General features: G+C 41.5%; 1 protein-coding gene across 1 annotated transcript in view; it reads right to left on the bottom strand.

Annotated features, from left to right (window-relative positions):
• CADM2 (cell adhesion molecule 2) overlaps window positions 1–20,337 on the bottom strand; it is a 721,403-nt gene that overhangs the window by 120,758 nt on the left and 580,308 nt on the right. Inside the window, exon 7 of the mRNA XM_084843493.1 lies at window positions 3,188–3,366. Within this exon, the coding sequence (XP_084699619.1) occupies window positions 3,188–3,366 (179 nt within the window). The remainder of the gene's footprint in view (window positions 1–3,187; window positions 3,367–20,337) is intronic.

The following is a 20,337-nucleotide window of genomic DNA, read 5'->3' on the forward strand; positions in this document are numbered from 1 at the left end:
GAAAATCCTGTAAATGGGGCCTTAATGCAATAAACATCCTTTATCAATATATTCTCACCTTTGGGTGGAATCCCCCACATCACTCCTATTTCTACCTCTACATGGGTGGCAGCATCCGTCATCAAACAGAAACTAGCAAGTTCAAGAAACTTCATTTCCTAATTCTCAACCCAAAATAGTGATCCTAAGAAACAGTGGTTATCAGAAAGGAATCAATTCCCCCATTTCTTTTCCAAATCAGCTTTTACTCCCTCCCACTTACCCAGCCTTTATAAGAAGATTTGCCAGGCAGAATTGATAATCTATGTAAACCCTGCTTTCCAATGCAATGTCACATGACCAATTGGAAAATGATAACATAAGATACGTAGCCCCAATTCTGCCTAACCCCCTATAAATGTTCTTGGCATATTTTGGAAAGAAATTACCTTCATCTTGTTGTGCTTGGTCCTCTTAAATTGATCTCACAAAGTGCGGGGGAGAAGACCATCATAAATTCCCTTACCCAACCATAGTGGTTATTAACTCTGCATTGGAAGAATATATTAAATGCTAGAGACAATTTTTGTGCAAAATGAAGATAAGGAAATATATGCCCTCTATTAAATGGCATAACCCTTTCTTCAATTTTCAAATTGCAAAGTAAAAAAAAAATGTGTGGGGGGGAGTTCTGTCCCGCTTGGTGCACTTCATAAAGCTATACATCTAATCTCATTGCTCAAGAGTAAGAACAGGAAATTGTCAAAGATTATCTTTATAATCAAACTATACTGAGGAAGCATTTGATCCCAAAGACTGCTAAACACTGGAACTTTTTTAAAACTTGGAACATTCAGTATGATCTTATTTCAGAAGACTTTCAGTGCTAGAGAACTCAAATATATATTCTGCAGTTACCCTCTATGGTTCCAAATCTGCATTTGCAGAAATTTAATTAGGAAAAATCTCCAGTATACATTACAGAAAAATGTCAGCAAGGCCAACTTTCGACTAGCTAATATGAAAGATGTGCAGGCACAGAGCACCAAATAATCAAATAACTTAACCATCACAACATAATCTTGATAATGAAGCATATCTCCGACTCCCATTTAGCTAGATAAGCAAATCAATAGGGTGCAGCTGCCGACTAGTAACAAACTGGGGATTGGAGACAGGGAGGGAGGAGAAGAGGTCATAAACATTCATCCATGTATATTTCTAAAACAACTACAGCACAATGGTATGTAAAAGTAGATCCAGAAATACTTTCACTAAGCAAGACGCGTGATTGTTTCTGTAAGTACCCCGGGGCTATAATATATCTCTATATGCTATGTGCATAATGTGCTCATAGACACATCGCATTCCACTCGCCCAATTCCTGCTGATGTATGTTGAACATACCAGTGTCAGTGGTACCGGACAGGTTTAGACCTCACTATAATAGTGTGCCCAAGATCAGTGGTTTAAAGGAGTAAATGACAACTATTCACTTATATGGAAGACACTGGAGGCCCACACCCAGGCAGCTAAACTTGTTCCCTGCCCAGCAATGAGTGTCATATTTGTGCCCTGCTCCTACTTGTTTCAGAAAGCGTCAGCAGCTATTGGGCAATATAGAAATAAAGAAATAAATTCTGTATAGTCTCTTCCTGGGTTCTGTTTCTTAGTCAAATGGAGCATGAGGAAACTGGCATGTGTATCTTTTGCATTTATCTAGCTTTTATGCCAATTGTTGCTGTTTAATAATTTCTTGTACTATGTTTTAAATTATCCAGTCTGTTTGGGGGGCTTGGTGTTGTATACCACTTTGTGTATTTCTTTATTTGAAAAGAAGTATAGAAATATAACTAAACACACAAACTTTCTAAAGGGAACAGATTAACATCTTGCACATATATAACCAGGATACTATAGCAGACTGTTTCTGAAGTACTGGTGAAGGGGGTGAACCAATATTTGCTGATTTTATTTATTTCATTTTACAAACATTAAACCTGAGCAATAAGTTCTCACAATTTCAATGAGCCTGTCATTACTTATGTCACTAATCCTAGGTAAACTAATGATAAATTTCACAGCACTCATCTAGCAGCATGAGCAGCATTAATCCGTGGGGTAGTTTTAATAAATTATAGTTCAACAGCAGAGCCAAAGATGACTAATTAAAAAGTTGCTTAGAGAAGTACTTATAAATGTGAACAAGCTACATAAAGGTAACTTGGCCACCTAGTGAAACATGCTGCTAGCAATCTTGAATTGCCAAACAAAAATTCTCCACATGAAGTACTTACAAAATTAAATTAACTTAATATCTCTTCACCATTTAATTTTTGCATGCAACCATTTTTTTTTAATGTAGTAATTCTGAAAAGGGATGGTGGATGATTCTAGACCAAGAAAGTTTAGGAAGACATTGTAATGAGACTAGAGACATGAGAATATGAGTTCCAGTTTTCCTGAATTTACCACATTTCAGAATTAATGATCAATATTCACAACAATGTGAACACGTTGCTTACGCTTTTAAATATGGAAAAAATAGTGTTATATATGGATATGGATCCTGCCTCATGCCTGAAAGTTCATGTGACCTCGAGATGGCCCCAAATAATCAGAATTTGGGATCTCCAGCTCTGAATCACTGCAGTTTTGTTGGGAATACTGTCACTGCTAAGCACATAGATCCTTCTTTGCAGTTACAACTACAATGATCCTTTCAAATAGAAGAAGCAGCCTACAGCTTGCGTTTGTAGACAGCACTAACTGATCTATAAAATGATAACATCTCTGCTCTATTTGTACTTTTAGTTTTTGGATTTCCCATCCAAAGTGTTCCTTTCCATTCCTTTCCCAAAACTTTTTGTGGCAGTAATCTGATAATATGAAAAGTACATTCAGTTCATCATTAGAAAACTAAATATATGTTGATTAAAACTTAGAATTAGATATTTTCTCCACCACTCACTCACTGTATGAAAGTGACTTCCATCAAGCTTTTTGTTTATAAAAATAAAAATAAAAATCATGACATTTGGTCTCAGCCAGCAGCCTGACACTTAAAAAAAACACTAAAAGTAAAACACAGCCAACGTTATTATTTAGAAAGATAGGGTAAAAATAATGTTAAATTAAGCCAAATAAATTAATCAAAGCACATGTCAATGCACACCATTATTTCAATGGCAGAGAGGAAAGTACTCACCATGTATAATCAGAACATACTCTGCGACGCTTATGCCAATAGAATTTTCTGCTTCACATCGATATGTACCATTGTCCGTTTTATTTAGGAAATTAATGTTTAGCTCCCTACCGTTGACAACCATTCTTTCTGGATCTGGTAACTCTCCACCATCCTTTGTCCATAATACTGGATCTGGCCTAAATAAATAAACAAACCAAAATAGCATTATTTTAACATTACTTCTATATGATTTATATCATACTGAATCAGCCCAATACGGGTTCTTTATGCAGAAAACTGTAAGAAAAATAAAACTGGGCAGAACAATTCTAAATTTGTTGGACAGCTATCTGGGAGGGGCTAGGATGGGGTGGAGATGTCCCTCTGTCAACAGAGATGACCTCTACCTACCAGCAGGGGAAGGAACATCTATGCTTGAGGCCACAGTTACATCCATGGAAAGCTCTGTATGTGTATAACTACCACCAGTGGTAGGCCCCCAAATGGAGCATTTTGGGAATAGGGTGGATGTAGATCTAAAGTCCTTCTATTCCCAGGTGAGGCCCCAGGATTTGGGGAATATGGTGGTTATCCACACTAGTATCTTCCCTTCCACTGATTTGAACAGGAGGAGAAATTTTTTAAAAAGGAAAACCACCAAGAGAAAAACCGGCAAGAAACAAAAAACCTCAAACTCCACCATGGTTGTAGCAGAGGCAGAGCTCTAGATGCGATGGTGGTTCCATGGCAGATCTCCCATTTTGCCCCATTTAGGATTGTTTTGTACATTATTAATACAGTTATTAAAGTCAAACAATGTTATTCACCATTAAAGTTTATCTTTCAATTATATGAAATAATGGAAGAAGTAGTAATATCAGTTATTTCAAACTGAATATAGAAATGCCTTAGAATCTGCTATGGATTCCAATCCACATAATTATTCGTAGACAAATTCATGATTATGTTTTCCTGCAAAGAGTTATCTTCTAAAATATATCTCTGGATATTCTCCTATTTAGAGATTCATCCAAGGTACACTCACATATGTCAATCAGGCAAAATCCATCATTACTATGTTTATCAGAGAGTTTTTATAAGGGTTTGTGCTTCCCCTTCGAAGTTTTGTCCTTCATTATGTTAATTACAGATTATGGTTTTTAAAAATATGCCCATGTACCAAGAAGCTTTTCGGCACTGGATGTACTTTTAAAATCTTAACAGCAACTAGCCTCATGCTCAGCATGCAATGCATAGATACGCTTCACAATCAAATTCCTGCATAGAATGGAGTATTGTACCAGTGTGGTGCCACAAACCACCATGTCACACCAGCACTGAAGGAATATAGTTATATGGGCACATGTAACAGTTCCAATGTTTAAAACTGGGATGAAAACAATAACCCTTTACAAAGCAATAATTCAAGGCTATAACTCATTAATAGATTGTGCAGGCAGATCATTACGCACTGGTAAATGGTACAGAGAAAGGAAAGCTACAGTAAAGGTGAGCACCAGATCTTCATAACAGTCATGAAGGGAAATGAGAATACACTGGAATAGCAACAGAAATGGAATAAAATGAGGTGAAGTGGGGCAGACTGTGGTGGAACTGGGGAAGAGAATGAATCTATAAAGGTTTGCTGACAATAAAAGAGTCCTCTAATGGGAACTATGGAGAGCTGAAAAGTCTGTAAAGACTAGAGAGAGATTTGGGATGGATAGGAGAAAAGGATTTTTAAAAAATCTCTGAACACTGCCATACATGGCAAACTCTATTATAGCATGTCTATTTTTATATTGCTTTATTCTGAAGCCTCGGGGTGGATAGCAATATAAATATAAAATCTATTTTTTCTAATAAATAACATAACAAAGAATCAAACATGATATGTAACACTTTAGTGCCAGAGTATATTGAATACAATACTTGTAGAAAACTATATGAGAAATAAGCTGAAACTCCAAATATAAAGCAGCCAATCACTACACTTATATCTCAATTCAAGTTTTTATACATATAAATAAAACTGCAACAATATGCAGATATTTTAATGTGTAAGAGAGTCTGTGCCAACATTTAAAACTGAAAACAGAAATGCAGGTCAAATATGTGAAAGACATTTCAGAATGAGATGAACACAAATGCATTACACAACAACAGCATACAAGAAGGTCAACATTCAGCCAAGAAACAGTTGGATCACTAATGGAGCATTCAGTTCATCCACCACCATAATCTGCTGTCAAAAAAATCATGAAGTCTCCCATTACCACCAACCATCACAATTTTCTGCTTTCTCTATACTATGCTTATCATTTTGATTTTATCTTGGATTTCCAAAATACGACTGCCAACTAACAAGAATTTTATAGGCCATGTCAGAATTTTGCCCTTCTGGCAGGTTACCAAAATAAAAGAACAAAAAAACAGAAGAGTTATTTTAGCTGTTAGTGTGGAAATGGAAGTTGTCATACCATATGCAGTCATGCCTGTATGCACGCTAAAGATGTATGTGATGGAATGGCTGAATTTTACTGAGATGCACATTCTAGTTTATCACTGGTTAGAGAATGTCTGCTGTCTGCAAACTACAGTTGTGTCTTATCTCAGAATTCTCACCTTCCCTACTCAGATGAGAAAGGAGGGACAGTGGTGACTTATGCATCACCAAAAAAGAGGTAAAAGGAGATGTATTTCAATATGCTAATTTAGGTTTACAGATGCAAATTTACAATATGATTTCAATAGAAATGCAATACATCTCAGCATAGCGAAGACTGTGCCAGGTGGCCTGTGTACCTGGATGGTCTGCTGTCCTGGTAAACTGTACATGGGCAGCTTCAAGGACCAGCTACTCTCACTTGTTGTGGTTATTTATCTTTAAACCAGACTTGGACTGGACAGTCCTTCAAACAGAAGACTGTTTTATTTAAATTTGAACACTTGGCCACCCTAGAGGAAGGGCAGGTGACAGACATGCTCTGGCTAAAAAATAAACTAGCATGAATGAGCATGTTTACTGATTGACATCCAGACATGAGATCTCCAGGTATTAAAAAAACATAAACAAATCAACTTCAAATGCCCACGTATTACAGAATCTTTCTCCATAAGCTTTACAGAATGGCAGAAAGAACATCAATAATGATTTCTCCATTGATATTGTGGGTGCTATAATTAACAGCTAAGCTGAGTGCATGAAACATGCATACAAAAGAGGAGTTAAACTTACAGTGCTAAGCCTTATAACCACAGCAAACATATCATTGGATCAAAGCCTTTGCCACATATAGAAGAACTGTGTCCTACTTAGCAGAAGTGGAAGAAAGTTAACAGAAAACCAGAGATGGGCTTTAATTTGCTCAAACTCTTGTGAAACCATTTACACTAGACTGCTGACTATTTTTTCTTTGGATTCCATATCTTTCATTTTTTATAGCTTACATCTGTGGAACGCAAACCCCAGTGTCTGGGGTGCATGCAGTTCTCCATTGGAAAGTGCTTGCAGCAGCTGCTTAGAAGTACAGCCCCTTTAAACCCTCAAGCCCTTACAGTAAAAGAATGGGTAGAGTACAAACAGTTGCTCATTGGGGCTTGCGTTGCAATGGGGAACTGCATGCAGCCCAGACATTAGGGCTTGCTTTGCAATGTATGGACAAACTTGCATGGTCCCTTCATAACTATGATGCAGCCCAGGTACTTTATTGAGCAAAGTCTTCTCCTAGTGCTTGCACAACAGTGCTAATGAGTGAACTCATTATGTTCGTGCTTCTTTGGATTCAGCCCAATAATTTTCTTATAGGGATGTCGTGGGTGCTCGACTGAGTCTGGGAATCTGTCGGGCCCCTTCTGCCCACGACCCCCAGACTGCACCCACCGAGATGCTGTCCTCACTCACCCCCTGCTTAGGCCCGCTCGTGCCCTTCCAGACTCACTGGGATCCCATCCGGTGAGCGTCTACCATTTTCCCGCCTTTGATTTCTATATAAAAAAGGAAGTAAAAAAAAATGTGCATGTTTAAATATGCGCATGTTTTTAACTTCCTTTTTTTACATAGAAACCAAAGGCGGGAAAATGGTTGGCGCTTGCCGGATGGGATCGCAGTGAGCCTGGGCAACTTGCTGAGCTCGTGTGCTGCCCCTAGCACAGGTCCGGGATGTGTGTGTGAGCGGGGACGCTGCTTCAGCGGACACCCGGAGAAGCCAAGCTAGGGTGAGTTCTCAGTTTCTCATATCCTTATTTCCTTATTTAAGAACATCATTCAGGGATGTTAGGGGAACAGTCCCCTCCACCCTATAATTCAGACCAGAATATTGAATATAATTCAATATTCCTCAGTAACCATCACAAATAACCTAAAGCACACGTATTGTTTGCAATTTATGCTGAAGCCTACTAGCAAACAAGGCCAATTAACCACAGTAGGACTTATGAGTACACATATAAAGGATTGTACTGCAAGAGAAAGCCTTTCAACATTTCTGTGAATCTTGTTCCCCCCTTTCCTGAAATAGCATTCTTGAACAGAATTTTCTATTTTAGTATCGGCTTCTCTCCCCTGCCCCCAGGCATAATTTATTAGAGGTATTCACAGTGCACTAAAGGGCCATAGCGCAGTGATAGAGCACATGCTTTCCATGCAGAAGGTCCCAAATTCAACCCCCAGCATCCCCAGGAGAAACTCCTGCCTGAAATTCTGGAGAGTTACTGCCAGTCAGCGTCAACAGCACTGGGCCAGATGGACCAATCGTCTGTCTCCATATAAGGCAGCTTCCTATGTTCCTAATCCTGTACATGCCCAATTAGAAGTAAGCCCCTAAATTACTAAACTACTAAATTCAGTAGGGCTTCCTTCTAGGTAAGTAGCTATAGGAGTGTAGGCTTATCCTATACCCAATAACCTGGGAATCAGCCTGATTGAACTCAATGGGACTTACTCCTGGGTAGACATGTATAGGATTGGACTGTTAGAATAGAAACAGAAATAGGGACACAAAGACAGCAGAGCTTCAGTTATTCAATTTTCCTTATGCCCTCTGAGCAGCTTAAAACATTCTTTCTGTTGCATGTTCATAATTCCAATCTACTGTTTCCATTCTATGATTCTTACTTACTGTTTTTGAACATTGAATGATTTTGTGAAGTTTAAAAAAAAATAAATTGCCTGTTGTAAGCTTTGAGTGCTGTTTCAGGGTGGAAATATCCTAGCAGTTATAAATTAATAAATATCTAGTGCTGGACAGTACTGTCGTATCTCATATGGCATTGTGCAATAATTGAACATGTTTAGAAGTTAAATAATTGCTTTTTACAGAATCAGTATCTTTAGATGGTTCACAGTAATAAATCTAAATATCCTGTGGAAATTCCTTACCTATGAAAAAGGGTAACATGAGAAAGACATATGTAATATTACGGGTCTCAGAGAACTTATCTGTTCAAATATTATTATTTTTCTTGAAAATGATTTTACAGTTGCCCTCTGTTGAATAATACATTTTTTAAAAAGAGACAGAGAGAAATCATTCGTTGGGAAAGGAAAATAGATTTACCATAGTAATAAATGCATTCCAAATACAACATAACATTTCGAGTTGCAAAATAGCATTTCCTTGGTAAAATAAGTGCTTCCATTCTTCATTTATTATTTTACCTTATCAGCTATGTGCTGAGTACGACAATTCAGTTCTCTGGCTAACCTCAGATACCAATGCTAGAAGCTCAAGGGAATTTCATATGCAGCAGCAAACAGATGAGCTTTGAAGCCAATTGTGCACATGTAATCTACCAGAAAACATTTATGTTCAAATACTTTTTGCACTTCTGTTAAAATGCTGACTGAACTAATTTCTCTTTAAGGAGCGGAAGGGATACTGTAGCCTGTAGAAAGATATCTGTTTTCATTTAAAACAAGGGAATGTTTAGAAGAATTACAATTTCTCATCCTCCCTTTCCTCACAAATTCATACAATGAGCACTACTCACTTTATGTAGTCATGTTTTTCACAAGATTTTAAGAAAAACAGTTGAGTTTTGAAAAAGATATAGGTTCAGTTATTAAATATGTTATTACATCTTATGTGCTGAAAGCAATGCTGGACATAGGAAACTCAAGAGTATTTTCAAATATTATATGCAGTTTCTTGTAATATCCCTTTGTATTCGCTGCATGTGTGCAGAGGGGCATGGAGTGTGGAACCAACTCAGCATACCAAATTGTGACGTTGCACAAGTGCAGCTCAGATTGAAGGCAAAAGGAGACGGGGACGGCAGAGGATGAGATGGCTAGATAGCATCACCGATGCAAGGAATATGGACTTGAGCATGCTCCGGGAGAGAGCACAGGACAGGAAGGCCTGGCGTGCTATGGTCACAGGGTCACGAAGAGTCGGACACGACTGAACAACAACAACAACAAGTGCAGCTCTACAATGCAAACCTTACAAAACTCAAATAGGAGTGGAAAGAGAATGCTGATGGAGAAGGAAGGACAGGAAACTTGTGACAGTAAGCATGATACCCCTTTATTTGAGAGACAGAAGTGGGAACAGTGGATAATGAGTAGGTGGGTTTGAGGTAGATATCAGTGTGAAATAGAGAGTAGGCTGCGGCAGGGTCAAGGAGCAAGAGAAAATGGGGGAGAAGAGTAAGAACCACCCCTTTAGCCCAAAGCACTCTGTCACACATAACATTTCAGAGGCCTGCTGTGGAATAGATGGGACATTCCCCTTGCTGTCCAACTTGGCTGGTATTTAGCTAGTTAATAATGGCCAGAAACCAAAGAAGAATGCAACTAGTTTTGTGAGCTCATGGGGCTTTCAATATACTCCCTGAATAGTAGCACTCCCCCACCCCTATCCCAGCTGCATGGCAAACCATTTTTGATACAAAGGCCAATCTCAACAGCACTTTGTATTGTAGTACGGGAGGCCTCAGTCATATAAGTAGCTTGTTGGATTCCACCACCACCACCATGAGTTATTGTTTCTTGGAATGAGACAGCATGAAAATTTAACCAATTAATTAAATGCATGCTTAAATAAAACATGGACGTGCCTTCAGGATTCTCAGAGGAAAGAATCCAAGATTAAAAATTCTATAGCTGTATTTCACTTTTCCATTTTGAAATGGAAGGCAAGATAGAATACTGTTCTCCATCATTATAAAACCTTCCAAGAGATGATATCATCTGCCTCTGGGAGAATAGAGGAAACGGACAAGAAGCAAACTTTCTTTAGCTCCCTTCTCCCATCTCCTCTCAGTATCATCAAAAGAACTGTGGATTCCTTCTGAGGATAATAGAATAAATGATGCTACACAGTCACAGCATATTGCCAAGCACAAACCCTCTATCATATGAACATCTGGGAACTATGCAGAATTATTCAGATTTGCAATAGCACTCTAGTGGTTCATTACATCAGTGTGTATATATAGCAAGCAAGAGTTGAAGCAGGTCAGTCTGGGGTAGCTTGGGAGGCAAATATGTCCTAATAACAGGCTTTCCACATCTTTTGATCTAGCCCAGAGCAAGGAGGTCTTATCACATCCTATGAGTTTGATGTAACATTACTGATGGATGGGCCAGGCACACCACAGAGTCTCTGGTAGAGGGGAGGTAAGCTGCCTTGTAGGGACTGATCAGATGAATAATTCTTTTTGTGAACCAAAACAAGTGGGCAGGGAGGACAACAATATTTTTGTGTCATGCAGAACAGCAAATGCCTAAGGCTTTTTCCAATTATTCTATAACAATTCTGACTGGCATATAGTATTCTACATTACTTAAACCTAAGCTAAAGCAGAGTGAAAAAGAAGCCATTTTCCTTATCCTGTCATGCTTATAGGCAACCTGTATTATTGTTTCTATATTTATAGCACAGGCAGGAACTGTACCAGCTGGATCAGACATCAGGTCTGCTGAGTCAGAGATGAGAAAGAGCAATGACTGGAGAGAGTAAAATGTCTCTTGTTTGAGCAATGTCCCCCTAGGAACTGTTCATGTGAGAGTGCTGAGCACAATCCCCAGGCGAACCTGGCTTTCTTCTTGCACTTCTGGCTTTCCCTGTGCTTATTTGTATGTATCTTCCTTGCCAAAACCAGCCCACTCAGCACTGGCAGCAATTGCTCCCAGCCTGGGCGGGACTCTAGGCAGGAAATTTGTGGAAGTAAATTTGTCAGAAGTATCCCTAACAGAACTGGAAACAATTGTTCCTTCAGCACAACCTAGTGACAGCTGTGCTTCCATTGACTTTAAATCTAGAACAGATAACACTCATTCGCCCCGTATTTCAGTCATTTATGTTAGTATCCAATGGCTTTATTTCTCCGAATACACTTAGTGGAAAGGAGCAGGATAGGATCCAGTTCACAAATTCTGGAGAGAAGGAGAATACAGGTTTTAACATTGACTAGGCTTCGTAAAGATTATCTTTGGCTGGCAAGCTGAACATTAGCCAGTTTCATAAAGCGCTGGGTGGCAGGTAGGGATGTCAGAGAATTCCGCCATGGATCTTGGTGAGGCCGAATGCCAGTGCATTCGGCCCCCTGAACTCCATGGCGGAACGGCCTGCCACCCCCCCGAGGATCCCCCCTGGGACGAGACTCACCTGGGGCGGATCTTCCGACCGGCTGCCGCTGCCGCCATTTCCAGGCTTGTGTGTAAAAAAAAAAAAAAAAAAAAGTGATAGGCTATGTAAATCTTTACGTAGCCTATCATGGTTGGGTAGGTTTAAAACAAAACAAAACCGTGTACGCAAATGGCGGTGGCTACGGCCGCCACCATTTACATTCCTTCTTTTTACCGTCTTAATCTACGTAAATATTTACGAAGACTATGATGGCAAAAATAAAGGGGAACGCTAATAGCGTAGCGGGCGCTATTTGCGTCCCCTTTTGATTTGCCGTTTTAGCCTACATAAAGATTTACGTAGGCTAAAACAGTGAATGAAAAAGGGACGCAAATAGCGCCTGCTACGCTATTTGCGTTCCCCTTTATTTTCGCCGTCATAGTCTACGTAAATACTTACGTAGATTAAGACGGCCAAAAAGAAGGAACGCAAATGGGCGTGGCTGTAGCTGCTGCCATTTGTGTACGCAGTAGGGATGTACGAAAGTCACTTACCTTTTCGCAGCTTGCCTTCGCGGTGGGGGGGAGGCGCTTTGCTTCTCCCGCCGAAGTTCAGGCGAAGGGGGGGAGGCTTCCCGCCTCGCCCGGCTGAAATTCAGGCCGGGGGGGAGGCTTCCTGCCTCGCCCGGCCGAAATTCAGGCCGGGGAGAAGCGCCCCGTCTCCCCGGCCGCGAAACAAAAAGTGAAAAAAAAAAAAGACCCCGTGATAGGCTACGTGACGATTTACATAGCCTACCACGGCTAGATTTCCAAAGTCAGCCATGATAGGCTACGTAAATCGTCACGTAGCCTATCACAGTTGACTTTGAAAAAAAAAAGAAGCGCGTACGCAAACGGCGGCGGCCCATGGGCACCGCCATTTGCGTTCCTTATTTTGGCACGTCTAGTCTGCGTAAAGATTTACGTAGACTACGGCGAAAATAAGGGCAACGCAAATAGCGTGCCCTTATTTTCGCCGTAGTCTACGTAAATCTTTACGTAGACTAGACGTGCCAAAATAAGGAACGCAAATGGCGGCGCCCATGGGCCTCCACCGTTTGCGTACGTGCTTTTTTTTTTCCAAAGTCACCCGTGATAGGCTACGTGACGATTTACGTAGCCTATCACGGCTGACTTTGGAAATCTAGCCGTGATAGGCTACGTAAATCATTACGTAGCCTATGCACGGGTGTTGTTGTTTTTTTTACTTTAGTTTTTTTTTTTGCAATGGCGGCGGCGGCAGCCAGTCGGGAGACCGGCCGCCGCCCCCGCCCGCGACGAAACGCCACCGAACTGCTGCTGGGACCCGCCGCCAGGAGGGACATTCGCCAAAGGTAAGTCCAGTCCCGGGGGGTGGCGGGGGGGTGGCGGAGAATTTCACCGCAGATTTCGGGGGGCCGAATGCGTTGGCGCTCGGCCCCCCGAAGATTCGGGGAGAAATTCTCCACCATCCCTAGCACGCAGTTGGTTGTTTTTTTGTTTTGTTTTTTTACCCAGAGCCCTCTGTGGCCAGAAATCCGGCTGCGGACGGCTCTGGCCTGGCCGGCTGCTCTGCAGAGCTGCCGCGGAGCACAGCTGGCCGTTCGAGGATTCTGGGGGGAGGAACGGAGCGCCTCCCCCCCCCCGGCCAGGATTCCGGGGGGAGGGATGGAACACTTCCTCCCCCCACCATCAACATAATCCACGAAAGGTAAGTCACTTTCGTACATCCCTAGTGGTGGGGAGAAAATCTGTCTCAGATCAGGATGTAGCAATATCTAAGGATCAGGCTACACGCAACTTGAAGCCAGTGATGTGGTCCTGCCAGGGCTCACCAGGTCTTTGTCCCGACACTTTTTCTAGAGCCGGCTGGGTCGCAGCTGGGTCCCAACTTGTTGCTGTGAGATGGGTGGTCAAAAGCACCCGAGAGGTTATCGCACGAGTCCTAGCATGGCTGCTGCTATTGCCGGGCTGCAGTAGCAGCCGTCAGGCTCGCTGCCGCTATCTCAGCTGGCAGCACCTCCCACCCATCCAGAGAGGCCTTTGGCAAGGCCGAGGAGGCGCCACACGGCACTGCACCGCTGCCTTGCATTCTGGGCACCTTGCCCTGCCCCTTCAGGGAGGGCTGTGTGGCGTCCCTCTCTGCCGCCCTCCTACCAAGCCATCTCCAAGGCGCAGCGCTGTGGAGCTTGGCTCCTACAGCGCAGGAGCACAAAGGATTCCCTTCCACCCTGCGCAGCCCTGCAGGAGCTCTTACGGACCCAGGAAGTTTAGACCTAGGAGGAGCAAATTAGGTTGGCTCGCCTAAGCGGCAAGGAGGAGGCACTGCAATAATGAGATTTTTTTGTTTTATATATATATATAAAACCCATTTTAGCTCTGTGTGTGTGTGTGTAGACTTGGCTCTCCTCTCCTTGTTTTAGTCTGGGCAACCTTAAGACGACACCATCCAATGGAGGCTTACTTAGGAGTAAGGTGCCCATTGAACTTAGCAGGGAATTATTATTCCAAAATAAACATACATTGGGCTGCAGTGACTCAGGAAAGAGAGTGCTGCCTACTTGTACAGGGGTGGTAGGCGGCTTCCTCAGGCAGGGCTCCAGCTGCTGCGGCTGGCAACAGCAGCTGGAGCAGCTCTGCAGCCATGGGCGCCAGGTCAGCAGAAGGCGACGAGGCGAGGGTTGAACTGTGGTGCTGGAGAAGACTCTTACGAGTCCCCTGGACTGCAAGGAGCTCAAATCAGTCCATCCTAAAGGAAATCAACCCTGAGTGCTCATTGGAAGGACAGATACTGAAGCTGATGCTCAAATATTTTGGCCACCTAATGCGAAGAGAAAACTCTCTGGAAAAGACCCTGATGCTGGGAAAGACTGAAGGGAAAAGGAGAAGGGGAGGGCAGAGGATGAGACGGCTAGATAGCATCACCGATGCAATGAACATAAACTTGAGCACGCTCCAGGAGAGAGCGCAGGACAGGAAGGCCTGGCATGCTATGGTCCATGGGGTCACGAAGAGTCGGACACGACTGAACGACAACGAGGCGAGGGAGCCATCGTTGCTGTGGGAAGGAGAGAGGGAGTTGGGGTTTGTGTGGTATGTTTCCCTCCGTCTTGGCTGTCTGCGTGCACCCGACTTTGTACACTCCCCTTCTTCTGACTTTGTACACTCCCCTTCCTCCGTTCCCTTCCTTCCCCTCCTCTTGATCCTGCCTTTCTCTCTCCCCTCCTGTGGAAATAGAGAGAGCTGGGAAGAAAAACAAAAGCTCCAGCCTGAAGGAGGAAGAAAGGGGGAGAAGGGGGGAAGGGAGGGGGAGCAGTAGACGGCTGGGTCTAAGAAAGCTCCTGCAGCCTTTCTGTGTTTTTCCTTCTGCTTTTCCCTGTGTGCTTAGTGGGAGGGAAACTGGGGAAGTTGGAGTCTGTCTGTGTTGTTTCACTGTACAGTACATGGTCTTGAGGAGGTTACATTAAAATATGGCAGGTGCAGGCACCTAGACTTTCATGGGGTATAAACACTCATGGATTCCTGACAAGCCTCTTTGATTTCTTTATGATAACAAAACAGTCTGTTTGGCTGTTGCATCTGAAAGAGGCAGTGAGTCAGGTTATGTCTCTTGTGAGAGAGGGAGCGCATCAATGTGTGTTTATGTTTTCTGTGTCTGTGCACTGTATTTTGTAAAAGAAGAAGCTTGTGTTTGTATTTGAGTTCTCTGCCATGGAAGAGATATAAGTCTTTTGCTTCTAGGAAAGCATGGAAGATGATTTCCACTAAAATATGTAGTGAAAAATGTTTTTGCATCATTATTGTACATTGTTGACTCTCTCTGTGTGTATGTTGTGTGTGACTTCAATACTGAGGGCAGAGTAGGAGGCTCACTAGGGACAGCTACTCTGGAGTCCATCATGGCCTTGAGCTGGCCCTTGCTGTGTGGCTTTGAGGACATCATCATTAGCAGTGGCAGCAACCTTTGTTTCTCACACAATAGAATGTGGGTCCAGAGGAGTGCTTTTGTGTACTGTGATTTCCCCAGGGTCGAGACACTGCTCAGAAGGCCACATAAACGGTTGGATCCAGACTTACTCATGTTTAAAGTAAACTCACTGAAATCAGTGGGAAAACTTATAATTATCTTAAGGTCCTCTGATTTCAGTGAGTCTACTCTAAGCATGACTAAGTTTGGATCCAACTAAAACACCATAAGAGATGACTGAACTATGGATTCTGGACTCATGAAAAACAATAACAACAACAACAACAACAACAACAACTATGAATTCAGTGGTCTCAGAGGCCACAGAATGTTGAAAGAAATCAAAACAGTGATCAGCAATCCAGACTGCTGCTCTAGGGAGAATATAACAAGACGTGTTTCTGGCACTGTGGGTGATCAATTGGGACTTCTGGAAGCTATTATTGTCTTCTTGCTGAATCTCAAAACGACATGCCCTCATCCTGCATTCATCACTCAACAGAACTCCAAAATGACTGAAAGCTCATTTTGTATAATCCTAGAAGGAGGTGCAGCTGTGACGGTGCGTGGCTGTGACTATCATGAAGGGACCCTGCACTTCTGCCACTACACTACTGCTTGAAGCACATGGATTTTAAAAAAGAAGCATACTTAGACTGGCTATATCTCTCTGTTTACAAAAAGTAGCCATGGGGGCCTAATCTGGCTCAGGACCACAAGGCCAGGGTGGTGGTTATGGTGTTCATCCTTTACTCTCACGCCATTTTCTTACCCCCCAAAATCACACACATCCAGCTGCTTTTCGCCCTCAAAACAGAGCAAAAAGATAGAGAGATGGCAAGTGGCAATAGGGGAAAGGGTAAAATGCTCCCTGTGCTCTCTTCCTGATCTGGACTGGGCCCCCTTAAGGCTTCTTTTTGTAAACACACATATGCAGTCCAAGCATGTTTTTGAATCATGTGCTTAAAGACACATCTAGTTTGTACATCAGGCAACTTCTATTTAAGTATCCTGTCTTACAGAATCTCTAGAACAGCACAGTAGTTATTTTCTACGCTGGAACAATGGTGGCAAGTGTTACAACTGGAAAACCAAAGTGCTACTAAACGAACAAACAGTCATATCGAAAGCCATTAAAACAGATTTCAGTATGCTCACATATAAAATATTTCATTTGTTTCCTTCAGACTTTCTCTCAACACTGAGGCCCCATTCACAAATACTATAGCAGGGTGGGAACCCCTGACCTCAATGACATCTACTCTCACTACTCCAGTATTGCTTGCGTCTTGAAACCATGTAGGTAGGATGGACGATATGGTCCCTTCCCACATAACCATCACCCTTTTGTCTGATATTGCATCATGTTCATGCAAGTCTTTGAGGTGCTGCAGAACTCTTTGATTCTGTGCAAACGTAAGGCTCCTGATTGCTTAAGTATTGTTAAAGAATTGGGAGAGGGCCAGAGGATCACGCATTCCCTACCCCTCTTTACTGGACCACAGATACCTGCTGCCTGTTTAAGGCTGAGACTCATCAGAGTTCCTACTTAACCAGAATTTGGAACTAGCTTTTAAACCCCATTTTCCGATCCTGTTTCAGCAGGAACAGTCTTAAACTATGGTTAATGTTGCTATGAATATAACACTTAACTTTGATTAATCAAACAGCAGGATCTTGTACCAGGCACTTGCATTTGTTTCTTTGGCTGCAACAGGCTAACACAGCTACCTTTTGAAACTGATATTAGTTGTTGTATTTAATCCCATCTCCATCTCACTACTTTTATAATAGTTTCTTTGATAAATTAGCACGTTAAGGCTCAAGAGACTGTGACATTAGAGAACAAAACAATACTTTAAAAACTGAAAGGTGTATACATTTGTTGCTGTAGTAAGTGTGGTTGCATAATTTGTTGCAGTTATTGCTGTTAGCATTTTTAATACTTTAACTGTTTTTATGTATTTTATTGCTGTAAGTCGCCTTGGGAGGGCTTCTGCCCTGAAAGGCAGCCAGGAAATAGTTTAAATGAAATAAATAAAACATTTAAATGTTGCCAATAGTTTATAAATAATGCAAATAGCATAATAAAAGGAGGTAACAATAAAAGGTACTGTCTTCAAGAGACAAAGAAAAATGGAAGAATATCCAGCAATAGAAATGTGACCTGTTATATTACAATATCATGCTAAATCTCTTCCTCTCTCTCACAGACGAAAATATATGCAGCTGTAAATGCTTTAAACAAAATGTTAATACTATACAAGTATAAATAAGCACTATACTTATTAGTACTTATTTACACTTTATATACAAATATAAATAAGTACCATACCCTGTTTCACTCTAGAAAATATATGTCTTGCAAGAAGAGGTAAGCATCACTGCCATCACAAATTAACTCAAGGGGGGAAAAACACTAAAAATACTTCAAAAGCACTTAAAACATAAGGAAGAAGCATGAAATAGTATAGGGAACAATTTTATCTAAGCATAGGTGGGATAAGGTTGCTACTGTAGTATAGGGCATTCTGTTCTATTCTTTAGGGATTCCCTATAGTTTTCACCTGGCTCTGCCACTAAATAATATGCATGCTATTCATCTATTTAGGATATTATCCTATGACTGTTTTAGACAGGAAAGAGTCTTACAACTCCCAGCATGTCCCAGGGATCATGGCTGGCTGGGGCATGCTGGAAGTTGTAGGACTTCTTTCTGTCTAAACAGGCATAGGATTGCACCCTTAAAGTATTTTTATGCTGCTCCTCTAATAAAAGGAAAAGCAGAGACAGAACTGCAGATCCACAGAAAGAGAAATGAACTGGCGAAGCAGCTGGAAATGGCAACATCATTTAATGGGGAAAACATTCAAGGATTTAATTAAAGAACATATTTAGAACAAAAGTGTATAAACTGTACAACTCTGCTCTTACATCCCCAACTGTATTTTCATCAGCATTAACAACATGGCTCTCAATTAATCTCAGTAATTTGTAACAGCCATTCTGATGCACCCACTTGAGTGTTGTAATATCTTGATACTGCTGATATTTGCATGTCTTTGGAATTTTTTAAAATTTATTGTCCTTTAAATATGCAGAAGTTTTTATCAGCCATTGTTTGCATATTTTAAGAAGAGAAGTTTTATAATTTCACAGTTTTTACTTACTGTAGATGCTTATGAATAATAGATGGAAACAGACTCAAGGCCTCAATTGATCCAGGGAGTCCCTTTATGGGATTCATGGGCTTGTGTGCATGAAGTGCTGCTGACATTAAATCTGAACCTATTCCCCATTCTTCCTAGCTACCTTGTAAATTACTTTTAAAATGCTAGGGTAATTCTACTTACTGTTTACTTACCCACTTACTATTGGAAATTGAAGATGTGAGGGCTGCAGTTCAGGAATGACAACAAGCCATACCACAATGGCAGATAATAACCTCATATCACCAGCTACAAGCAGCAACACCCCAAAATACCCTATACGCTTTAAAAATTGAATTACTTCCCCATCTTTTCCTCGTCACCTATTTCATGTTTAAAGCCCGTATTTTCCCCACATAAAAATGATTCATTTATCAATATGCATTAACAAGAAGCTTAACTAATCCTTAAAAGATAAATGCTAAAAACCTAAGAATAGCAAAACTCCAGCTAACAGCCCAGCACATCAGTTGAGTCAGGAATGACATCAAGCTGGGCTGAGTGTCAGATCAAAAGGATAAATCAGTGACATGCTGAGTTCAAGCAAGGTGGTCATACTCTAGGAGATTTGGAAATTAGCCAGCAGTCAAGGAATCAGAGCAGGAGTAGAGCTAGGAACAGGTGTCCAAAGTTAAAACAGCAAAACAAGAGCAAGAACAGAACGAGACCAACAGAAAGCAAATAGCCAGAAGACTAAGCAACAGTCAAAGAAGTTAACTTTTTACTTTATTCCAAAATCCATATTAAGTCAATACTTTTACTAGAACCAGCCAAAATGTCACAAAATAGTGAGGAAGATTTTGAGTTCTCCAGGACCTGTTTGTCAGGCACGATATTAAAAACACAAGGGGGCAAGGAGATGGCTTCATGTTAAACCTATCTGTCCATTGGTCACCGTCTTAAAGGAGTGTAGGAAGATACTTGATTGGATTGCAGATTTAACTGGCTGGCCTAGGTGGTATGAAGGTTTCAGTATACACCTAGGGATTCTGGGACAAAGAAATGCAACAGGTGATTGTTGTAAAATGTAAAAGCCAGCAATCACCTGGATTTATCTCTTTATGACTCTGTTGTGGAGTGGCACTACTCCCTTTATGAATGGAAGGTCCCACTATGCAGAACACTCTAGCAAAATAGGAGAAACAGCGGAAGAGCCCACTGATCAGCAGTGCTAGGAAAAGGGGCAATCCTGGTATTTTTAAAATACCAAAATGTGACAGAACAGAGTCAATAATTCTAGCAGGTGCAACACAAAGTTGGCTGCATCTTCCTCCACCTACAAGACAATTCATTGGAATAGACAAGTCTAAGCTCACTGGAACAGAGAAGCCTACAGGAGGTTTCTCCATACCTAGAGAAGTTCTAAGATATGCTTGAAGCACCCTCACTGAAAAGACTG

The sequence above is a fragment of the Heloderma suspectum genome, chromosome 3 (genome assembly GCF_057233095.1).
Source record: "Heloderma suspectum isolate Gila_16-S chromosome 3, 16-S_ref, whole genome shotgun sequence".
Classification (NCBI taxonomy): domain Eukaryota; kingdom Metazoa; phylum Chordata; class Lepidosauria; order Squamata; family Helodermatidae; genus Heloderma; species Heloderma suspectum.